Raw genomic sequence first — 23,178 nt, forward strand, 5'->3', positions numbered from 1 at the left:
GGGGGGGGCTTGAGGGAAAGTAGAAACGTGGGAATGTCGTCCTGGGGAAGAAGAAAACGCCTAGCAATAGTGGTAGTCGCGAGCGAAACGCGAGGTAATAATTACCTAACTACTCGCTACAGTGCAATAGTCGTTTCCCATACGGAGCACGGAGCACGGAGCACCTTTCCTTTCTCCAAACTCGTCCAGGCTCGTGTGGAGGGGCCTCTGTATGGCGAGGGTACGCGGTACACCGCCACTACAAAGCTACGAAGCAGGTACGCGGATCGGGATTTTCCATCCTCTACCTTACCCTACGCTATGCAAGTCCCTTTATCCCTGCTTGTGTAACCTGCGTGTGGGTGCAATTCTGTTCTTCTCGGAGCACCGGTCTTCCGCCCCCCCGCGCGGTCTTCCGGGTCGACTCAAACTAGGTACTTTAGGGTTGGTTCGATGACCCACGCGTGACATCCCTACCACCCCGAAATTAGGTGCCTTTCGCAGGTCTCTCGAAGTGCCTAAATATGATTAGAGGGACGCGCACGAGGACTCTGCGACTCTGCGAAGACCATATAAAGGAAAAAACCCCCCCAGTTTATTAATCTCGGAAACTTCTTTCGAAAACTCGCCGAACTATCCCACGTCCCACGTCTCCTACTCGATTCCTCTGCGTACGTACATATTGGAAGGAGTGGGCCTCCCAAGAATCAGCACGGGGGCCTCCACCATTTAGACGCCAAAGGCTTGTTCCGCCAGCACAGTCGACGACGCCATCGACCAATCATCACCGTCACCGGAAACCTTCCTCAGAACGGTGAAGGTCTGTTCCGCTGCACGGAATGCTCGGTGTGGAGCACGAAAGTGGCGGCCTGGGATTCGGCAGAACGTATGTGCGCGTATTACGGAGTAGTGGAGAGGGAAAGGACAAGGAGGTCTGCCGGACAGTACAACGTCCAACGTCTGGCCAAAGCCATCGAGAGACCCTCTGCCTCCGCCTCCGCCTCCAGGATCTCTCTATCATGTATGGCTTGGTGGGGTTCCTTACGTGTACTCAGGCATGGGTCGTTTGCACACACTCTCAGTGAAATCCCGGGATATTTCATGCGAGCTCCCTACCTACTCTACCCAAACCGGTGAGTGCACTACCGGCGGCCATAACCAATGCTTTCCATCATGGAATATTCCGTGAGGCATGTGTTACTCTATATCCCACCCTGCGGTTGCTTCGGATGGAGGGCGGAGCGTCCGCCGTGACGCGCGCCCTGACTAGGCCAAGGGACGACACAACCTAGTCTGGTAGCAGTCTGGTAGCAGTATTCTCCCACGAATTACATCATGATGTCAAGAGACACCCTGATTCGCACTACCGGCGCCGGGGCCTCGTTCGTTGACATCTTTGAGCCAGGCACTTGAGTTTGGCTGTTGATCCCTGTCGTTTCTCCTCTCCCGGAATAGGGCCTGGGTGGTGGCTGCTACAGTGCGGATCTATAACCCGAGCAACGGAGAGTAGATGGGCCATACCTTGAATCTATTGACATATCTCTCCGACAGGGCGACTCTGGCACTTTGCTGAGTGAGTAGCGGAGGAGCGATGAATCGCACCTTTGGCTACAGAGCTCGTTGTTCAACAAGGCTCTCGACAACCAAGACCGGAGAGTGAAAGTCCCGAGCTTCAGCCCGGACCGTCATAAGAGTCCGTATTAGCGGCGACAGGACGAAGGATCGTAGCATAACCCTGGTTCTGATTACGACCTGTCTTAAGGGGAACCCCAGAACAAAACTTGATATCAAAGGGGGAACTTCTGTTTGGAACCGAGTATACCCGGATCCTTCTGGTGCGCGATCTGAGCACAGTGCGGGTCATGGGACGTGGCAGTGGTGCAAATGGTAAGAAGGCAGTTGACTCGCTTTGCCGGGAATTGTTGAGACGCTCGTGCGGTGATATCTCACTTTTAGGTAAGAAGAGGAGAAACAAAATTACAGCAAGACGATCACAAAACACGGTTTCGGCGAAATTGGTCGTTATGAAGTCGGCTTATGCAAAGTTACGGAAGTATCCGTACAACGTAAAGGTACCTGACTTTAGGTGCAACTTGGCGTCTTAACTATGTTACGTAATTAGTTGACACCACTGCGCCACAGAATGGCTTGCCTACATCACGTGGATGGATGGCTGATGATCTGTTCGTCACGTGATAGCGTGGCTATTTGGCACCAGACTGAGAAGATCCGATTGGCGTCATACCTGATCTCTTGCCTCTTTTCATTCACATGTAGCATCGACGTGTAGGGGGGGAAAGAGCAACACGTTGAGCGACCCTAGAACTCCTCGTATCATTCCTCAGTTGTAGTAAATATTGTCGAACGTGGCTCTCTGCAGAGTGACCACTGCTAATCACCACACGAAGGGCGACCGACATCTCTGTCGATTCTTGAAGTTCCATGCCCCTGCGCCTCGGGCGGGAGGCCACAACCGGCCCACACGCGAAGACTCCCAACCCACGCCCTCTCAACGACTAGCTCAGCGTCCACTCCAGCTCTATCACTCTAAAACTTCACCATGGAGTTCTTCATCGAGTGCGTTCAGGCCATACCTACCTCACCGAAGTGTGCTAACCTGGATCTCCCAGTGACTTGCCAATACTCTTCCCCTATCCGAGGATCTATCCGGAGCAATATGCGTGAGTTATTCTACAGACATTGGCAGATCTTTATCCGCTGGTCAATCATTCAAATAGATATGCTGACTGCGATACTTGTAGTTACATGTGCGATCTTAAAAGTGCGTCGTCTTCTTCATGAAGGTTTTCAAGGAAGGCACTTGTTAACTTTGCTCCAGAGACCTTGGACGCAGGGGGTCACTGCGTTCTCGAGATGCCCTCGGGAACAGGAAAGACTGTGTCGCTGCTGTCGCTTATTGTCGCCTATCAGCAGCACTACCCCGAGCACCGCAAGCTGATCTACTGCTCTCGTACGGGTCCCTTCTTTCGCAGCCAAATTCCGCCACCCTTCGTAGAATGTTGACCGGTTCTAGGTACCATGTCGGAGATTGAGAAGGCTCTGGCCGAACTGAAGGCCCTCATGAAGTTTCGAGCGGGGAAACTAGGCCATGACGAGGACTTCAGGGGGTTGGGCCTCACAAGTCGAAAAAACCTGTGTCTGCATCCTTCTGTCAAGCGGGAGAAGAGCGGGACCATCGTGGATGCACGCTGTCGCAGTCTGACTGCTGGTTTTATCAAGGAAAAGAAGGAGAAGGGCGAGAATGTGGAAGTTTGCGTTTACCACGATGTCAGTTGAAAGCTCCCATCCCCCGAAAACGTCGTCGTCATTGTGTGTTATTGACGAGGACTAGAATCTCGATCTTCTTGAGCCTCATAACCTCATTCCAAATGGAGTCTGGACTTTTGACGGTCTCCTGCGGTATGGCGAGCAGCACAAACAATGCCCGTATTTTACCGCTAGACGCATGGTGAGTGTCGGTCTCAGCATCTACCCCCGAGCCTTGACTGACGAGGGCAACACTTTCAAGATGCAATATTGCAACGTCATCATCTACTCGTACCACTATCTTCTGGATCCTAAAATCGCCGAACGCGTATCCCGAGAACTTTCCAAGGACTGCATCGTCGTTTTCGACGAAGCACATAACATCGACAACGTCTGCATCGAGTCGTTGAGCACGGATATCACCGAAGATTCTCTCCGAAAAGCCGCAAGAGGGGCCCAGAATCTTGAAAGACGAATCAGTGAAATGAAGGACACAGATCAGGAACAACTGCAAAATGAGTACCAGAAGCTTGTCGAAGGGCTAAGGGACGCCGATGAAGCCCGGCAAGAGGACGCCTTCATGGCCAATCCAGGTGAGAAACCTCCTTCTTTCCAAGGGTTCACCGCGAATATCTAGGTCACCGGCTGACTGTATGACCCTTCTACCCACGTAGCATTGCCGGATGATCTTCTGAAAGAGGCTATCCCTGGCAATATCAGGAGAGCGGAACACTTCGTAGCATTCCTCAAGAGGTTTATCGAATACCTCAAGGTCAGTTACGCCTGCGTCGGAGTGCATCCCATGTGAACATCCTTCGCTGATGGACCTTGCAGACACGCATGAAAGTTCGCAACACCATTTCCGAAACACCACCGTCCTTTCTCGCGCATTTGAAAGAGTTCACCTTCATCGAGAGGAAACCGCTGAGGTTCTGCGCTGAACGTCTCACATCGCTCGTACGAACCCTCGAATTGACCAACATCGAAGACTACCAGCCCCTGCAAGAGGTTGCCACCTTTGCTACCCTGGTCGCCACATACGAGAAAGGCTTCGTACTCATCTTGGAGCCTTTCGAATCAGACACTGCCGAGGTTCCCAATCCGGTTCTGCATTTTGCATGTCTTGACGCCGCCATTGCCATCAAGCCCGTTTTTGATCGGTTCAGCTCAGTCATCATCACATCAGGCACTATGTCTCCTCTTGAGATGTACCCGAAGATGCTCGACTTCCCGACCGTAGTGCAAGAGTCGTACGCCATGACCCTGGCAAGGCGCTCATTCTTACCACTGATAGTCACCCGCGGCAGCGACCAGGCCTCCGTGTCGACCAGCTTCCAGGTCCGGAATGAGCCAAGCGTTGTGCGTAACTACGGCAGCCTCCTAACGGAGTTTGCCAAAATCACCCCAGATGGCATGGTCGTTTTCTTCCCCTCATATCTTTACATGGAGTCGATCATCAGCATGTGGCAGGGCATGGGCATCTTGGACGAGGTGTGGAAGTACAAGCTCATTCTCGTCGAGACACCCGACGCACAGGAGACGTCGCTCGCCCTGGAGACGTACCGTACGGCCTGCTGCAACGGCCGCGGCGCCATTCTCCTCTGCGTCGCCCGAGGCAAAGTCTCCGAGGGCATCGACTTTGACCACCAGTACGGCCGGGCGGTGCTCAACATCGGCGTGCCCTTCCAGTACACCGAGTCGCGCATCCTCAAGGCCCGCCTCGAGTTCCTGCGGGAGACGTACCACATCCGCGAGAACGACTTCCTCTCCTTCGACGCCATGCGCCACGCCGCCCAGTGCCTCGGCCGCGTCATCCGCGGCAAGGACGACTACGGCGTCATGGTCCTCGCCGACCGTCGCTTTCAGAAGAAGCGCAACCAGCTCCCCAAGTGGATCAGCCAGAGCCTCCTGGACGTCGACACGAACCTGAGCACCGACATGGCCGTCAGCTCGGCGCGCCGCTTCCTCAAGCAGATGGCCCAGCCCTTCCGGGCTAAAGACCAGGAAGGCGTGAGCACCTGGACCTACGAGGACCTGATGAAACACAAGGAGAAGATGGATTTGGAGCGCATCCGCGAATTGGAGGCTCTGGGCGACGAGGGCAAGGGTGACCAAGCTGAGGCTTCAGATGACTACGGGATGGCGGACGGATTGGATGAAGATTTCATGGAAATCGATGATGACGGCTTCTAAGACGGAAGTCGGCACTAATAGGGAAAGGGGGGGTTTCCAGTCTAGCCAGCCCCAATGGCGGAATTTCATTCAGATGATGCCGTCTGAATTAATCTATCATGTATTCTATCCGCACCTATCGTCACAGCTTATCCGTAATTTTTTCATGGTGATGGGGAAACGAGCGCTCTCATGTCAATGACGAGAAAAGCGATACCGTCTCGAAAACAGTCTGCGAGTATGATGTTACACCAACTCCCGCCGTAACGCCCTCCTAGCCCTTCAACGGGGAAAATGAAAAAGGGTTGTAGCTGTGAAATCTCGCCGACGCCTTGCTATTCGTGGCTTGTCAAACTATCATGTTCTCATGTTTATCATGTTGAAAATTGGGGGAAAAAGATAACAATAAAAAAGAGAGCGGGAAAAGAAAAAGAGAGAGAAGGGGGCGGATGCGCCCTTCAGGCTCCCAATACGGGTTTCTTGGCCCTTTGCGCCCTCATGGCAGGCAGTGCATGCGCCCGTCCCGGCCTCCTGCCAACCTCCATGCACAGCATCCGGATGAAGTCGCGACTGAGCCAGTAGCTAGAGTGTGCGCTCAACATGTTCAGGTACTGAATCTCGAGCGGACCCCCGCCGGAGCGGAGGAAGTAGTCGATCTGCCCGTTATCGTTGAGCAGGTAGGCTTTGCGCTCGGCCATCTCCTCGCGGGTGAAGTCGTGCACTTCGAGTTCGAGCTGCGACGGGAGGCGCGTGACAGCCAGGGGTTTCTGGGTCGCCGCCATCGGGTCCAGGACGCCGCTTGCGCCCGCCTGCCGCGTCGCTCCCGGAACTAGACCCCAGACCGCGTCGCCGATGTATTGGAAGAACGAAGTGGCGGTGCTCGGGACGTAAGCGGTCTGCAGACTGGCTGCGTAGACAGGATCGATGGTGCCGTTGAGGAGGTAGGCGATCGGGTCTTCCTTGGCCAGGACGTTGTAGATGTTGTCTACCGCCAAGCAGCCGAAGGAGCCGGCTTGGCCGGTCACATTATGGGAGTGGACGTCGCCGGGATCGGCGCCCGGCTTCAGGCGGCCTCTTCGAGGAACGAGGCAGCCTCTCTCGAGGAGTAGGAAGAATCCGGCCGGACTACCTACGAGGAACAGGTTCTTGGTGTCGAACTCAAAGTGGGTGGTGTGCGGCACCGGCGAGGAGAGATCCAAGGGAGGGGGTCGGTTGGGCTGTCGGGAGAGAATGTCGACGGCCATGGCACTTCCCAGCGAGTGGCCTATAAGGTGCACACGACCATGGTCTTGGAAACCCGGGTTGTTGCGACACCACAGACGGTACACCCTGTTAGCCTCTATCACCAGGGCCTCGATCATTTTCCCCTTGTGGTGGGACATGTAGAAAGGTATATCGAACATGATGTCCGAAATTAAGCTACGCACGGCGGGGATGGTTTTCGGCTCGATGTCTTTTAACCCAAAGCTATCGGGCGCGATGTTCGCCTTCTCCTCCTCCGACATGGGTCCGCCATCGTCGAGGGACAGTGTGTGGCGCCAGTTGACGGGAAGAACCATAATGCCGTTCTGGTCATCTCGCAGTATCCCCCTTACGGCGGGGTTTCCAAGCTCCAGGTTGACTTCTCTTCGGAAGGCGTTGATGGCGTGCGTGAAATGGAAGCTCTCAACCCTCTCGGCGAACTTCTGGCCAATGCCGTGACAGACGAGGACCAGATCGGTGATCTGACCGCGATCCTTCTGTGCTCTGCAAGCTGGGCACACGGCCTGTCTCAAGTCGTCGGGAGAACTCCCCATACTTGGCTGACGAGCCTTGCGCCGAGAAGCTTTGTCGTGTAGACGCTCCCACGCTTCCGGATCGAACCCTCGTACGACGGGGATGCCCACAGTGACGCCTTTCATGATCTTCGCGACCGGGCGCCTTCCATAGTACGCCGAGGGTTTGAGGCTTGGCTTCAACAAGAAGGCGCAAGAGGCGTCTTTGTATATGACATGATAGCTATGAAAGCTCTTGTGTTGCGCCGCGCCTTGTCCAGGTTCCGGATCAGTCGAGCCCTGGGCTGCTGCTTCACCACGGAAGCACCTGGCGGCGCAGAACGGATCGGTTGATATGGCTGTGTCGTCAGCGCCGAGGCCTTCGTCGCTTGATATCCCCGGTCTCTCGGGCCATAGGCGGTGAGAGACCTTTTCTTCCCCCAATGGCCCGACATCAATAGCACAGCGAAGTTCGTCATTCCATGTTTCCGTGTATGGCCGCAGCTCTTGGTAGCCCGATTCGAGTTGATTCGCAACGGCGGAAGGAACGGGGAGCATGGTATCTCTAAAAGTAATAAATCAGTTTGCGGTTGATACGCTGGGATGAAGACTGAAGGCCGGAGAGCGTGGAGATGGTATGTATGAATTTGACTCACCTGTAGAACCATGTAGCTCTCAACACGACGGCAATGTCGTTGACTGGTGACCAGTATATCGGCTTCATCTGGAGAGCGGGGAGAGACACCATGTGAAGGCGAGATACACCGACGGGGACATCCACGGTATTTGTCTTATAGGAGGAGTCTATCTCTCTGTCGGATGCTGCGAGACTTGGGGCCCTGTCTGAGCGCCCTGGGACGGTCTCAACACGCCGACGTTCGTTTTCGGCTACCATGCCAGCCGGACGGTCCACAGGTGAAAGAATGGGAGTCCCAGCCTCCGGGGTTGTGCTGTGACTCTCAACTCGTGCGAAGGGTGTGCCAGATATTCCGTCATTAGCGGAGTGCCGAGGGGGAAAGGTCGGCGTACGTGGGCGGCGAATATCCTCAATAGCGCGGGAGGCCATCCACTGTCCTCCTCCCTTGACACTGCTGGAAAGGGGTTCTTCTCCTTGTCCGGACTGGCTCGGGGCGTTCGGGAAACGACGGGGATCTGTCGACGGACTTTCAAATGTACCTTTCCCTGAGACGATGGGTTCAGTGTGCTCCCCGCTAGCGGCGGTGATAGCATCGCCAGCGGCGGGCTCGGACGACAGACCTCTCATCTCCATCATGACGTCCTGAACGACGGATTCTTGGCTAAGAGAAGCATGGCGTCTCCGGAGCAGGGCACAGAAGGAGTTCTGCAGTTCTGTGGACACGTCCACGTGGAGCTCGGCGCAGCATGCGGCGGAGGGAGTCGTAGGCTCGAGGGCAGAGGGAGGGACGAGCGGGTTCGGGCCTCGGAGATCGCCATGTTTCTTCCTGTGTTCCCTGACAATATGGCGAATCAACGAAGCCAGCTTTGAGGCGTTGGCGTCGGTAAGTGCTGGGCTTAGGGTTTTAGATTTGCGGGCTTCCTGGTGGGTACGACGGCCTTGTTCGGACGCGATGGATAGCCAGGCCTTCTCGAGGGCGTTATTATCTCCTGCAGAGAAAAGGCGCAGGCGCCCCTTTGTGGATTTGGCTTCAGAGACCCCCGCGATGGTGCCGTGCGAGGGTGGATCGTCGATGGGGATAAGGGAAGTATAGAAGAATTGGGCGGCAATGGGCGGTGCCTCGTCGGATCCGTCGTCGGTTTGGACTGGTCGAGAGACGGGAGCCAAGCGGCAATTCTCTCCGTACGTGTGGGCCAGAGAGGACATGATGGTCGGTCGTCATGGGAAAAGGAGCCTGGAAAAAGGTAATCACGTCGATGCGGGTCGTGTCACCGAGTAAAAGCGAACTCGTATCATGGCCTAGGTGATTTCCAGGGAAGGTCATCTATGAGGAGCTCGTCGCGGAAGAAGAATGAGGAATGCAAGGGATCGGTTCGAAGAGAGAAGAGGGACGTGTCGTTGAATCCAGTTGTTCCGAAATCCGAGACAACAGGCAGGCAAAGACCACGAGATGGGAGCAGGGGAGCATGGACTCTTTTGGAATAGGCAGCTGGGGCGTGGCCAAATCTGGCGGTGAAGCAGAATCGGTAGACTCCAAGGCAGCGAGAGCTACATCGCAGCCAGCAGATTCAAACGTTTTGCCAGAGCATGGACAGATGACACGCCGACCTGCAGCTGTCATAACTCAACGTAGAGACGGTGTCTTTCGTCGGGATCACAGGATGAATCGTCTAGGGGCTAGGCAGCCACCAGTTTTGGAGGCATTTCAAGATTTAAGGTACCTACCTGGAAAGGTACGGAATACGAAGTAACCCCCCCACTATTCGAATCTCCCCTATTTAGATCACCCACCACGAGAAGAGACCAGGATCTATTAGGAATAACCATTTTAATCCTGGCTATTTAAGTAGAAATTCTAACCATTATTCATTAAGCTGCCTCTCCTATACTTCTATTATATTTGAGCATATTAAATATAAATATTTAGTCGAAAATGTCGATTTATAAATAATAGTATTATAGGAAAAATGCGGTTAGAAAATGGTTTATAGTAGGTAGATTAGTTTACCAGAGGGCAATCCAAATAAGGGGGAGATCTGAATAACATGGGCTTAGATAAAAATGTGGGTACTTGGCAGGTATATTCTTGGCTAAGCATTGATGACGTCGGTAGTCCATAATCTGAAGTTTACCCAACAATGATCTGCCGAACGGATGGGTGGCATGTGCTTATACGTCCGATCACCGATATGGTCGAGAGCGGCTACATAGAAGTCTGTGCCACAGATCGTTGGCCGTTGAGCGGTTGGCGAGAGGATTCAGAATTTCCTGTGACGTAGAAGGCAATGAGTAGGAGCCCGACTCCAGTGAGTAGTTTATTCAATTCGGCTTTTCCTTAGTACCGCCATTGGCATCACGAAGCCCTAAGGAGGCGCGACGCGGTCGACTAAGAAACCCAGTATCTCAAGCCCTCCCCTGCCTACCTTAATCAGACGACCGTTGTCGTTATTCGTGTATTTACCGGCGGCAACGTGTTTGGTGAGTCCTTCACCGAGTAATAAGCCGCATCGATCTTATTTACCTAAGGTACAGAGTATGCAACGGCAAATGGCGGCATTGAGAGATCCCGTGGATTTACACACTAAATCCAAACCCCCCACAAACTCATGGGTGCATCCGTTCACTAACGGGGTATCGCGATGGTTCCGAGGTTAGTTACGAGAGACCCCGGTCTGGTGGGCGAGACCGTTACACGTGTAGAAACAACAAAGATAAAGGTGGCGGAGGCTGAGGTGGATCTCAGCAGCGAAACACCCGACGGTCTTTTATGGAGGCAGAAGAGTCTGGACTCCGGGTCCCAAGGCGTGGGGACCCGAGCGAAATACAAAGAAAAAGACATCCGCTTTCATCTGTCAAGTGAACTACCTAGTCTGATTGTTATTCGTACGTCGTCTTACCTCATATGGTATACGAGGCCCTCACCTGTCATAGCACAAGGATTGAATGGCGTCGATGAAGCCGGTCTCCGAGATGTTTCAACCAGTAACTGAAGAGGCTCCACGCAACTCAAAAAGGAGAATCCAATGCCAACAGAATGTATTCAAATTACAGGGAGTGTCCATCAAGTCTCATACGTCGTTCCAGCTTCAAAAACTATCATTGCCAAATACTGAATACATAGGAAGTGAAGCACCTCACTCTGGCTCTTTTGTCTGTTGGGACTTGGAGGAGGTTCTTTGCCCACACCGACACCGACACCACCAACTGTACATACAACGTACCGCCCAGAAGCCCGCACGGGCCAAGCGGGGTAGTGGCGTTCCCAGCTCCTAGCGTGCTAGACGTGGCCCATCGCGCCTTCCACAAGGTCCACAAGGATGCTATGTGACCCTCCAAGAGCCCATGCTATGACCGCATAAAGACTAGCCTACGAAAGCTACGAAGCATTGACGCGGTTAAGATCCCCACCCTATCTGCTTCGGTGGGTCTCCGATGCACACTTGGACCAACCAGGTCAAGAGGGACCTGGGCCCTGGGGTTCGCCATGGCGATACGTTGGTATTGTTGGTCTTACCGTCTCCATCTCGTGTCTTGCCGTTTGTATATACACCGCCGTCCTCTCGCACTCTATGCGATATGTATCTACCTCACTCGAGTTGTTCTCCTTTTCCATGTAAGGTAATACCCAGCTACCCACTCGTACAACCGTGCTTCCTACATGTACTAGTCCATACCTTAAGGCCCCTTTTCTCCAACGCTTTCCGGTCATTTGCCCTTCAAATTACCTTATCACTACCACCACCACCTCCCCCTCTTGGTACTGTGCGAACGTATCCGTACCACCGCACCTTTTTATCTTCCAGGTTGCTAGCTGGGCCGTGATTAGTAGTACTCGTAGATATTACCCCTCTCCTCCTCCATCATCTTCCGTCTTCATCTCCTCTACCACCATCGCCATCACCACCGCCACCTCACCATCATCACCGCCACCACCACCGTCGCAACTCTCATCTCTCGTTCCGTTTTGCTTCTTCAACTATCTGACTTCATCTCTACCTTATTTCGCGTCACGTCCAGGCCATCTTTTGCACCATTTATACACCATTCGTCATATCTTATTTGCCTTTCCGCAGACTAATTCCATTTCCGTCATTCTGTACAGGTAATTCATAGCACACCTACGACGTAGTCACCATACCATCCTAACCAAGGGCGACGATTTATATCCGCGCAACCAGGAAGCCGCTGAGCATTGGGCGGTACTGGCTGGGCATTGATAACCAACAGCCGCGCTACCATTCCATTGACTCCTACCTTACCTACCTTAATCTTGCTTATCAGTCACTGGCTGCGTGCCATTGGTGATGGGCGATAACGACATCCAGCCCCTCACGCAACAAAAGCCCAGTAAGCCGGCATCTGAGCTTCTCTCCTTTCTCGTCCCATACCTAATTCCTTTGGCTTCTTACTGACGAAGCACGTATCTCAGACCTTCGTGGCTAGAGGCCCTCATTTCCTCCGATTGCTCTTGTCTTGCGGTTTCCTTGGGCCGCAAGTCGCCACAACACACATTGTACCACAACCATATCAAGAAGACACCAACCAGTGTTGCGAGGTTCTCGAAAGGGCCAATTCTTACCCAAGGAGAGAACCCGCTGTATTGTACTGCGAACAAGCGATCATTCCATCTCTTCCGCTGCGTTCTCAGTTCTTTTTGGCAACCATGACGACTATTGCTCTCACTCGTCCCCTTCCGCCCCATCGGCCTTCCTCTGCCATTGGCTCCATCTCGACCATCCCGCTCGAATCCATTAGCCCGAACTCAGCTGTCCCCAATAAGCATATTCCCACTTGCCCCCCGGGACCGGTCACCTCGGGGCAGTCAGAAAAGACCAATTCGTCCCCGAGTGCTCAAGATGGCCACGCTGTCCAGCCTTTGTCCTTGCTTTATCCACCCCGAGGGTTCACCCGTCTCCAGTCAGATTCTCTTCGACTCTTCGAGATTAAGGCTGCAGAGGTGACCTCCGCCATCGATTATATATCACGCCAGCCCCTACCAGACCCGTCGATGGTCTTCCCGTGGCTTCACGGCTTACATATCAACAATCACATTCAACAAGCCTTCTTTATCGCCCGCCGCAAGACTCTCAGGAGGACCCCGTCTTGCGTCCGCGGCCTGACTGTGATCAAGGCTGATGGGGATCTGGCCGTCGCTCGACTCAAGGGCGCCGTCGCACCCCAGGAGATCCTCGATTACAGTGCCGCCCCCGAATTCATAGATATCGACCCCAAGGACGGCTTTTCCGTTAGAAACTTCCAGATCCAGGCTACCAAGTCAGCCACGCTTTCCGACATTGTCATCTACGGTGATGATACCGCTCTTGTCCGCAAGCTGGGCTGGGACGTTGCTGCTGCTCAGTTTCGATGGCGGCAGAGGCATGAAGCCCAGGGCCACACAATACCTGAATACAATACCTTCATATGCGTGGACCCGTTTCGGACCTTTGAAGAGAAGTGCCCCGAAGTCGTTGCAATCGATTCACATGGTCGGCTGACGGGTAACGTCGTTGACCTCTTCCACCAGGAGAGGAAGGAAATGTATGACATGGCCAAGGCCTCGGAGATATCACATAACGTTTGGCTCGGTCCGACGCCGGACCCGTCCACCGACGATGCGGCGCAATTCGATATTCTCATCGAATGTAGCGATGTCGGGCGCATGAATCCGACGGCCTTGAAGGCAATCGCGCAGTCGCGCAAGAGGGACACTCGCCACCCATTCCTCGACTTCCCCTCTTCTGGCAGCGTGTCACCGCCCACCTGGTCCCAGGCAGAGGCTGATGGCATACTGGAGACGTGTAAGTGGATCTATCATCTAGCCCACGGCACGTTTCCCGGCGATGACAACCTGGATCTGGATGGCGACACCGACATGGAAGAGGACGAGGAAGAGCTGAAGGAGGAGCTGCCTAGTCGCCGCCCTATGAAAATCCTCGTCCACTGCGCCGATGGGTATACCGAGTCGACCATGCTCGGGATCGCGTACTTGAGCTACAGCACGGGCCGGGGAGTGCCTGACGCCTGGTTGCACCTTCACACGGAAAAACGCCGTAACTTCTTTGCCTACCCATCCGATGTAGCTCTACTCACCTGCATCGAGTCTCGACTGCTGCGCGAGTCGCCGGTCCACGCCAGGAAACGCCTATCCGAGATCGACGCTCTGATCAAAGAGCCTCCCTGGATTGCAGGCCTGGATGGCTCGTTCCCTAGCCGCATCCTCGACTACATGTATCTGGGCAATCTTAACCATGCCAATAACCCAGACCTCCTGAGGGCTCTCGGCATTGGTCAGATTCTCAGTGTCGGGGAGACCGCGATGTGGCGGGATGGTGAATTGCAGGAATGGGGACCGGATAACGTGCGCGTCATCCAAGGCGTGCAGGACAACGGCATCGACCCTCTGACAAACGAGTTTGAGGGGTGCCTGAAATTTATCGGTAGGTTGGCGTCTGGTGTTTATCTTGGGCCTTTTCTCTGCCCACTGGGGTCCACGTATGCTAACGCGACGGTGTTCCTCAGAGCGTGGTAGGCGAAATGGCACCGCGACCCTGGTCCACTGCAGAGTGGGGGTCTCCCGAAGCGCGACAATTTGCATTGCCGAGGTGATGCGAGAGCTGGATCTCACATTTCCCCGAGCGTACTGCTTTGTCCGCGCTCGCAGGCTAAACGTTATCATCCAGCCGCATCTTCGATTTGTCTACGAACTCCTAAAGTGGGAAGAGGAGTTGCAGACGAGGAAGAATGGTGGCTCGGGACTTAAGAGGGAGCTCGAGTGGGGTGAGATCACCCGCGAAATTGCCTTGATGAACCGACCTTATGCGAGGTGACTTTAAGCTCCTTGGTTTCGAATAATGAGGCGTTCCTCATACGAAGTACGAAGTATGTATGTCTCTTCCTAAGCGCCATATAATAGTTATGGGTTAGAGCCGGAAATGTCTATGGGGAACAGAGAGCGTCAACGAAGCGGATTTTGAATTCCGCATCTGGATGAAACGAGTTTCGATATCACACATTGTCATGTCCGCCATATGCACAGTTCTACCCTGGCATCGCAGATATTTTGGTCTTCGTTACTAGGCGGCTCGGGCATATTCATGATCTTTCCCGCGTCGCGTCGCGTTTCTTTTCTTTTTCGATGTTTTCTTCTCAAACGGTCCTCGTACTTGATCGCGTGGCGTTGCTGGCGACCATGGGTCGTGCTTTGTGGACTGGACAGGCTGGGCGCTTTGGATAGGCTCTGACGAATACGAGGAGAGGCCGGAATTGATGATGTATTTACAGTTCTGAGACATGAATGAGGACGAAACAATACACAACTGCGGAGGGCGCAGGGCGCAGGGCACTGAACAACGGATATCGCAAACCATCCACCTTACGAGACGTGTGAACCAGGTTGACATTGTCCAATATCCCGACTGGCCTCGGGGGGAAATCCCCGATACCCCGAGTTGACACGGGACGAGAGAAGGTCATTGTAAACAAGATAGAAACGGCGTGCTGTACAGGATAAGGTTTTGGAGGGTCAAAAATCATAAAATATTACTTGGTTGTGTTCGCCGCAGGACCCGAACAGCTGAATGGCACTAACTGCAAAAGTCCTCTCCCCTGGTCGTCGCCTCATCCGTGAAACGCCCATACAATGCATGCGCCTTGGAAACGCCGTACAAGAGGAAAGCCAGAGAGCTCCCATCTCTCCATGGCCATTGCGCCGGCAAAAATAAGATGAAACCGGCAATGTCTAGAAGCCAAGGATTGTAACACGAGAGAAATAGCACACTGGATCCTTCTTCCGAGTCCACCGGGGCGCTCGAGAGTGGAAGGAAACGAGAACATCCATCATGCTGCTACACCCCCGTAGGACGAGACGTCCAACTTGTCGTCTCCTTCCAGAAGTCTAGCAAGCCCCAATGCGACGAAAGGGGGGGGCGGTGGTTGTCAGTCAAAGAGAATCGCAACAGAGCAATAGAGAGAAGGGGGCGGGCGGGGGTGAATGGGGACATACGAAGATTGCTTGACGAGATATCCTTCTCCTCCCTGCTCCATATTGATGTTGAAGACGTAAAAGCCGCCATCGCTGGTGACGACCATGACTTGCGGGCTGCTACTACTCATAGCAACGACGCTTCGCAAGGGTCCTCCCAAGGGGTAGGGCGGAGCACCGCTCGCGGTATTATTTGCGCGGGAAGGCGCCGCGCCGGAAGCCGACGACTTGGGGATCTTGATGAAGGCGAAATCCCGCTGCGGCTCCCACATCTCGGTGACCGTCTGGGGGAGGTACGAGCCGACGACCCCGGCCACGCTGCGGCCCATGATTTGCGACGAGCGCCGGAGCATGCTGCTGAAGGAGCCGCTCTGCCTCTTGTGGGAGTGGGGGTTGGCGTGCGGAGGGCCGGAGGAACTGGCGGCGCCGCCGTTGGAAGAGGACGCGGCTTCGCCAAAGTCGCTCCGTGGCGAGCCTGTCGCGCTGCCGGCGGGAGAGTCGGTGTCGTAGCTGCGTGCTCGGGACCAGCGGTCTTGGCGGGGCGAGGACGATGACGACGAGTCGATGTACCCCGCCGCGGTAGCTGTAGCGGGCGACGCACCGAGGCGGAAGATGTGGACGGTGTCGGAGGTGGAGGAGACGCAGAGTAATGTGGATCCGAGATTGAAGGACATGCTGTAGATGGTGGACGGGTATGTGCCGCGGCGGAACTGGTAGAGCTTCTGGCCCCGGGGCACGGAGAAGACGCGGATGATGGTGCCGGTTTCGCTGGCGGTGGCTAGCAGCGTGCCCTCGCTGTTGAGCGATACGCAGGAGAGAGGGGAGCGATGGGCCTCGATGACGTTGACGGATTTGCACGCGACGGTATCGAAAATGAGCACCTCACCCGACGTCGGGGCGACGTAGTTGGAAAGCGGGGGTGCATGGGCAGGGCGCTTGTCGCCCGAGTCCTCTCGCGGTTTCGGCATAGGATACGCGATGTAACAGTTCTCGGACGACGGCGAAAGTGCACAGATGGCGTTGGGGTTCGGGGACGTGGGAATGGTGTAAACGAGGCTCATGTTGGAGATGTCGTAGAGGTAGATCTCGGATTCGAGGACGACGGCGAGTCGTTTCCGGTTCAGACGCACGGCAAGGACGGCAGAGGGGAAAGTAAGCTCGCATATGATAGAGGATCTCTAATTCCGGGAGGAAGATAGCATTGTCAGCGTCATCCAGCTGGATGTATTGCCAACGAAAGAGGGCGAAGCAAGTCAGGAACCACGAGGTACGTGGTAAGGTATGGAATTGACGGACCTTGGTATTCTGGATAATCAAATGGCGGGGAGAAAGGATGAGGGCGACGAGGGAGGTGGAGAAGAGCATCTCAACGATGCCGATGTTCCCATCATCGCTGCTAAAGATCTTGGAAAACGGATCGGTATGGTAGATGCGGAAGCCTTTGGATGTGCCTGTGGAACGCGTCGGTGGGTTTGGGGTTAGTCAGCGTCAGACGGTAAAGACGGTAAAGACGGCAATGAATTATCGGAAGCTTTCACATACCGACAGCCAGACAGCTGTGGTCTTGGTTGAAGTTTATGTAGTTGAGAGTTGTGGCAGCCATGTTCGTCTCCCAGGACGGGGTCCTGACGCACTGCAGACGATGGGAACGACGAAGTCGACTGAAAAGGGTGGTATCAGAAGTGTCGGTGTCGGTCGGCTTTTATTCTCCGCGTTTTCAGAAACGGCTTCTGAGATCCCGTGATCGAATCGTGCAAGGCCGTTGGCCACTGAGCTGTGATTGTATGCTATGCCCTTAGGTCATAGGTAGGCAGACAGATAATGGGAGGTTGGAGACGGAGGAGAGAAGAGTCGAAAGTGCCCCCTTGTTGCACGGGACAGCGGAACAATATTCTTCAAAAGTATAAAGCCGCCTGTTTTTCTTCTCGTATCAAGCTCCCTATCGCATTATGAAGCTCGGGGTGGCAATCCGGATAAGAGTTAGGTGTTGAATGTGGCGGCGGTAGGCTCTGGTTCGGGAATTGGTGTTTGATTGTCCAAGGTCACACTAAGGTATGGACAGTTATCTCGGTCAATATTGGGCTGATAAGTTCTGACAAACAAGTAAATAGAGCAAGGGCCAATATGAGGTGTGCGTTGCAACGTTTCTCGAACAGTGGTTTCGTGGTTTTGAACGGAAATTTCGAAAGAAAAGAAAAGAAAAGAAAAGAAAAGAAAAGAAAAGAAATATAATTAGTTGTTACAGACCAGAATGGAGGAAGTTCTGTCGTCCGAGGCTCAAGAAAAGCCTGGACTTTGGTGGTGGATGGATACAACGGCGAGGTAACAGAGGCCATATTTGATGCTGAACAAGCGTGTTTATACAGGTACCGCTCTGAATAAGTGTACCCAAGGTAAGGTACCTTATTATGTAGGGATGTACCCTCTCTGCGTCAACGCGTCCATCAGTACAAGTGCTCCACGATACAAGCAGATTGGTCTGTGCGTCGACGTCAATAAAGCTCCAGGAGCAGCTCATATTCGTACATCGTAGAATACCTTACAGCCTGTATCCGTAGGTATAAGGTACATACAAAACATAACAGCATCCAGCCAACTACAGCTATCAGATGCCCTTAGCCACCTTATCGAGGTGTGATAAACCATAATATATCCAGACTTATAGAGTACCTTAATCCTAAATGTCCACACTTATTTCCCCTTATTTTTCCTAATACCTAGTTAGATATCCCCGTGAAGTACTACGAACTTCACTTAGATGAATACACCCATACCTTAATTCCGCGTACCTTATATGTGCTCTCACAGCAGGTGTGCTCCGTATTACCCTATATTTTAGTGGCCTGTGCCCACAATTGAGGGGTTGTACCAAGTACTTCATACGGTACGAACATACAGGTAGGTACGTACCGTACTCTCAAGTCGGGAAAAAAGATCGCGACGTTCATCCGAGTAGTCGTCGTCGCTTCTCACTTTGTAGCTTCAGATTCTCATCTCTCATCGCTCTCACCACCTAATCTGTCAAGTTGAAGGCTTGAACTTGATGGGTTCCCCTGAGCTGTAGATTTGAAAGAACGAAACGCAACGCTAAATAGCCAGCAGACATACGGGTACAGGAACCCCGTCATCATCTAGACGGGGAACATTTTGCAGCCTCGCAGGGTGGGAAGTCAGGACCGCGACACTTGTCCTCCCGGACTCAACTTACATAAAATTTCGGCGATGATAGCTCCGGCTGAGAAACCTGAGCAAGATGGCTGTTTACAAGAGCCAAGTCCGGACGACTTGGTCATGGGGGTGAGTCCCAACGCAAGATCTCGTGGAGGGATCGAACCTCCCCCCCGCCTCCTGTGTAACAACTCGCACTTATACGCCGGGCCATAGACGAACAGCAGCTCGATTGTGTCAAAACGTAGCGTCGAGAGGCTATATTACCCAGAGGAGCCGCACTTCTTCCGGTTCTTTGTCAACAAGTTCCAACGCAGAGCCCCCCTGATAAATCGGGGCTACCTTCTCCGCCTCAAGGTCATCGATACGCTTGTTCGCCAATTTCTCGAGGAGCCATCGTCTCGCAAGAAAGTCGTTGTCAACCTCGGTTGCGGCAGGTGAGTCGCTGCGCTGGGATTCTTTCTCACTTTGCCTCTTGTCCCTCTGAAGCTGCTGACCGCTTGTCCTTGCGTTCCTCTCCTAGCGACGTGTTGCCTTGGCAATGCAACACGCGGTATCCCGAGCTGTCCCAAGACGTCCTTTTTGTCGACGTTGACTTTCCTGATCTCATGGACAAGAAACGCAAGGTGGTTCTCGGTACGCCGGAGCTGCGTCAGCTGTTGGGATCGCACCGGGTCGGCGCCGAGAGCTCGCCCATTTACCTGCGAAGTGAGAAGTATTGCCAAATAGGTTGTGATTTGCGCCAGCTTGATCTTCTTCGAGATTGTCTATCAACCCTCATCGGTTCGCCGGCTGCCGAAGGAAGCTTCCTCTTCGTAGCTGAGGTGTCCATCACATATCTGGAGACACTTGCCGCCGATCAAGTCATTCAATGGGCAGGCACGCTCGGGAACGGTAGTACACCATTGCTCAAAACCCCCGCCCCTGAATTGTGTTGCTTTGCTTTCTCGTAAAGCCCTTTTCTTTTGCCTACCTTATCCATGCATACACCCGCCTGACCCGTCCATCTTGTGACAGCCAACTTCTGTCTGTTGGAGCAGATCCTCCCCGACGGCCCCGATCACCCCTTCGCGCAGACCATGCTGAAGCACTTCGACAAGTTGAAGACGCCACTGAGATCAGTGCTGCAATATCCCACCGTACACAGTCAAGAGGAGCGCTTCGTCAGCCGAGGCTGGTCCGACGTCCAAAGTTGGACTTTATGGGAGGCGTGGTCAGACGGACAGTTCATGTCCTCGGCTGAGCGTAAGAGCTTGGATCATGTCGAGCCTTTCGACGAGTGGGAGGAGCTCTCTCTGTTCGCAAGCCACTACATTGTTGTTCTGGCACGCACCAAGACTCCGTCGGAGGAAACTGAAGAGTCGACCAGGCGATGCCGGCCGAATTCTAGTCCGTCGTCGTCCTCTGGCGTTCCACCACTACCGGCGACCATGACCTTCCGTGACTATCCGTCTGGCCGAGGGCAACGACGCTTCGCTGCCGCCATGCTGACCGAAGACCTTTATGGCCAGAGCCTTATTTACAATGTCATGGGCCAAGGACCTCGGTCGAGACTTGGAAGCTGCGATATTCACGGTGCAGCCGGCGGATCAGCTCAGCAGCCTCTTTTGCCAGGGCCGCAGCTCGGCGGGCCGTCTGCGAGAGTGTGCCATACACTGACGGACCTGGGAGCCTTGGGTGTACTCCTCGTAGGCGGCCGGACTTCACCTGCCGCTGCCCTCCAGGACTGCTGGCTGTACAAGAAAGTAGTGAATCGGTGGGAGAGAGTGCACGATCTGCCGGTGCCTCTGTTCAGACACTCGGTCCTCAGGCTGGGCTCGTCAGCTCTCGCGCTCCTGGCAGGTGGGAAGACCAACCACCATTCGGCGTCCTCGCATTTCTACCTCTATCACCCGGAGAACGGGTGGGTAAGATGTCGGGTGCAGGGGGTACTGCCGGCGCTCTTCGGATTGGTTTTGACGGAGCTGCCGAATTCCGAGCCTGGATCGTATCGAGGCCTTCTTTATGGGGGCATGCTCGAGGATGGCATACTGAACGAACAAGCTTATACGTGGAAGCTGGATTTGGCGGACTCACAGGTGAGTGCCACGCTTCTGTAGTGTCAAACTCCATGATTACCTGTATCGCGCAGTTGCTGATGTGGAAATAACAAGCAGCCTCTCCTAGCGCTTAGGCCTTGCAGCGTCGAGCCAGGCGAGGGCAATGCTGAGCAGCAGACTCTTCACAGGTTTGGTGCTTTTTGCATTCCGCAGGGCGAGCATTCCATTCTTTTGGGAGGTGTGGTGGCCAGATGTCTGCTACCTCGGGAGTCAGACATGCTCGTTCTGAAAGGCACGTCCTCTGGCTTCGAGGCTGTGGCCCGGCTCGTGGACAAAGACAACGCCCGGTCTCTCCGTCCCTTCAGCATCGGTGGTTCGGTGGTCGGGAATGGGGAAGACACATTCAGCATCCTGGGGGGTGGAATGACATGTTTCTCTATGGGGAGCTTTTGGTCCAAGGGAAATTATACCGTCCATGCGGATATTGTCAGGCTCGGAAAAGACACGCCGCCGCCGCCGCCGCCGCCGGCGGCAACCGGTGGTAGGATGGCTGCGAATCCGGCGACGTACCTGCAAACGACGGAGATTGTCGCTGCTGCTGACGTCGTTGTACAGGGAGCCCAAAGTAGAGGGAAGACTACGAGCGGCAACTCGTCCCAATCGACTACGGTGGTAGTCCGGCGCGTTAAAGTCGCGTCGCAGGAAGAGTTTAACCAAATCCTCGAAACTGGAAAGCCAGTGATCATCGAGGGGGTAGACGTGGGGTCTTGCGTGGCCAGGTGGACGCCAGAATACCTGGTCAGCACAGTCGGGGCTCACCGAAAGGTAAGAAAGCAAAGGGAAAAACAAAAAAAGAAGACGAAGACGAAGCGGGGGCATATTCTAAAAGAACCCGACTTGGGTGGATACGTGAATGGCTAATGATATTTCGCCCCGGCATAGGTCTTGGTGCACGACTCGACCACGGAGAAGATGGATTTCAACGCCAAGAATTTTAGCTACGCGACGATGAGCTTTGAGGAACTTATCCGTGAGGCGCAAGCGGGCCGCAAGGTGTATTTGCGGGCATTGTCGGCGGCAGAGCCATCCAACGTGGCGGCGAAACTCGAGACCGACTTCCCAGGGTTGGCGGAGGACTTTCGTCTGCCGACCGAACTTGGGTTCGTTTCGGACAACGAGTTCAGCTCGATACTCCGCATCTCGGGGCCGGTGAACATGTGGCTGCATTATGATGTAAGGCAAATTGCAAGAAGGCGGGGTTCCATTTCCGAGAGCTAACACGAGAACCCCCCCCCCCCTCCCCCCCCCAAACAGGTTATGGCCAACGTGTATGTTCAGGTGAAGGGGACCAAGCGATTGATGCTCTTCCCACCGGGCGATCTGACGCGGTTAGGATTCGCTCCAGGAGCGTCCAGCTCGAGCGTGGATGTTTTCGGAGCGCTAGAACAAGGCCTTCTGGGGACCGACGGCGACGGGACCGACGGCGACGCGGGGGTTCACCCGCACGAAGCGGCGGTCGGCGCCGGCGACATCCTCTATCTGCCCCCGCTATGGCTCCACACGGCACAACCGACAACTAGGCCAGGGGAGCTTAGCGTGGCGGTCAACGTCTTCTTCCGGAGTATGGCAGCCGGGTGGTATGCGACAGGGCGAGATATCTACGGGAATCGCGATCTAGGGCCGTATGAAAAAGGGAGACAAGACGTCGCGAAACTGGCGCGTAGCCTGTGCAAGCTGCCTAGGGAGGCGGCGGGGTTTTACGCGGACCGGCTGGCGGAGGAGTTGCGACAGTCGGTACACAATGCGGATTAGACAGGTTTATCATCGCATGGTGAGAGAGATGACTCCATGTCCTTTCTATACCAGACTGGTCGCTCGGTCAGTACCAAAGTGCGTATCGTATCCGTATTTGGTATCCGTATTTGGCGACTCGAGATGTTATGAAGGGGGTTCAAAAAAGAGGGAGTGTTCCTGCGTCATAGACCCCCTGTTGGGCTTATGACGGATCATGGGTGATTACCTTATTGTTTGCACTGCCTTATTATGCATACTATCTACCTTATGCTATGTATTCCGCCCCTTATAAGGTAGTTGTCTCCTAGCCGTTCCCCCCTTTGTCTTCTTTCTAGGCAAATCGCCTGCCCAGCCTCATTTCATACTACACTAGTACACGTACTAGGC

The 23,178-nt window shown here is 54.2% G+C and overlaps 6 protein-coding genes across 6 annotated transcripts; 3 read left to right on the forward strand and 3 right to left on the reverse strand.

Annotated features, from left to right (window-relative positions):
* The first annotated feature begins 2,258 nt into the window (after positions 1–2,258).
* Positions 2,259–5,633, forward strand: SODALDRAFT_317458 (DNA repair helicase). Its single transcript, XM_028609346.1, has 9 exons — positions 2,259–2,556; positions 2,610–2,660; positions 2,742–2,761; positions 2,819–2,950; positions 3,014–3,267; positions 3,332–3,448; positions 3,509–3,839; positions 3,921–4,018; positions 4,081–5,633. The coding sequence occupies exons 1-9, from the start codon at positions 2,540–2,542 to the stop codon at positions 5,437–5,439; spliced, it is 2,379 nt and encodes a 792-aa protein (XP_028462750.1). The 5' UTR covers positions 2,259–2,539; the 3' UTR covers positions 5,440–5,633.
* On the reverse strand, positions 5,464–9,462 carry SODALDRAFT_301488 (DDHD domain-containing protein). The gene is made up of 2 exons (XM_028608903.1): positions 7,829–9,462; positions 5,464–7,737 (listed from the first exon to the last, which is right to left on the reverse strand). The coding sequence occupies exons 1-2, from the start codon at positions 9,013–9,015 to the stop codon at positions 5,877–5,879; spliced, it is 3,048 nt and encodes a 1,015-aa protein (XP_028462751.1). The 5' UTR covers positions 9,016–9,462; the 3' UTR covers positions 5,464–5,876.
* On the reverse strand, positions 9,102–9,513 carry SODALDRAFT_363637 (hypothetical protein; the record flags this gene model as incomplete). The annotated part of the gene is made up of 3 exons (XM_028614574.1): positions 9,102–9,315; positions 9,362–9,423; positions 9,499–9,513. The coding sequence occupies 3 exons, from the start codon at positions 9,511–9,513 to the stop codon at positions 9,102–9,104; spliced, it is 291 nt and encodes a 96-aa protein (XP_028462752.1).
* A 2,498-nt stretch (positions 9,514–12,011) lies between these two features.
* Positions 12,012–14,759, forward strand: SODALDRAFT_74416 (dual specificity phosphatase). Its single transcript, XM_028615641.1, has 3 exons — positions 12,012–12,156; positions 12,239–14,246; positions 14,329–14,759. Exons 2-3 carry the CDS (start codon positions 12,473–12,475, stop codon positions 14,634–14,636), a joined length of 2,082 nt encoding a protein of 693 aa, XP_028462753.1. The 5' UTR covers positions 12,012–12,156; positions 12,239–12,472; the 3' UTR covers positions 14,637–14,759.
* Positions 14,760–15,645: 886 nt separating this feature from the next.
* SODALDRAFT_284324 (protein-vacuolar targeting protein Atg18) lies at positions 15,646–17,393 on the reverse strand (the record flags this gene model as incomplete). Its single annotated transcript, XM_028608460.1, has 4 exons — positions 15,646–15,703; positions 15,812–16,968; positions 17,087–17,241; positions 17,333–17,393. The coding sequence occupies 4 exons, from the start codon at positions 17,391–17,393 to the stop codon at positions 15,646–15,648; spliced, it is 1,431 nt and encodes a 476-aa protein (XP_028462754.1).
* A 1,338-nt stretch (positions 17,394–18,731) lies between these two features.
* Positions 18,732–23,094, forward strand: SODALDRAFT_329148 (LCM-domain-containing protein). Its single transcript, XM_028610861.1, has 7 exons — positions 18,732–19,087; positions 19,175–19,395; positions 19,482–19,852; positions 19,976–21,036; positions 21,115–21,822; positions 21,940–22,230; positions 22,312–23,094. Exons 1-7 carry the CDS (start codon positions 19,082–19,084, stop codon positions 22,807–22,809), a joined length of 3,156 nt encoding a protein of 1,051 aa, XP_028462755.1. The 5' UTR covers positions 18,732–19,081; the 3' UTR covers positions 22,810–23,094.
* Positions 23,095–23,178: the final 84 nt, after the last annotated feature.

Source organism: Sodiomyces alkalinus (assembly GCF_003711515.1).
Source record: "Sodiomyces alkalinus F11 unplaced genomic scaffold SODALscaffold_12, whole genome shotgun sequence".
In the NCBI taxonomy this organism is placed as follows: Eukaryota; Fungi; Ascomycota; class Sordariomycetes; order Glomerellales; family Plectosphaerellaceae; genus Sodiomyces; species Sodiomyces alkalinus.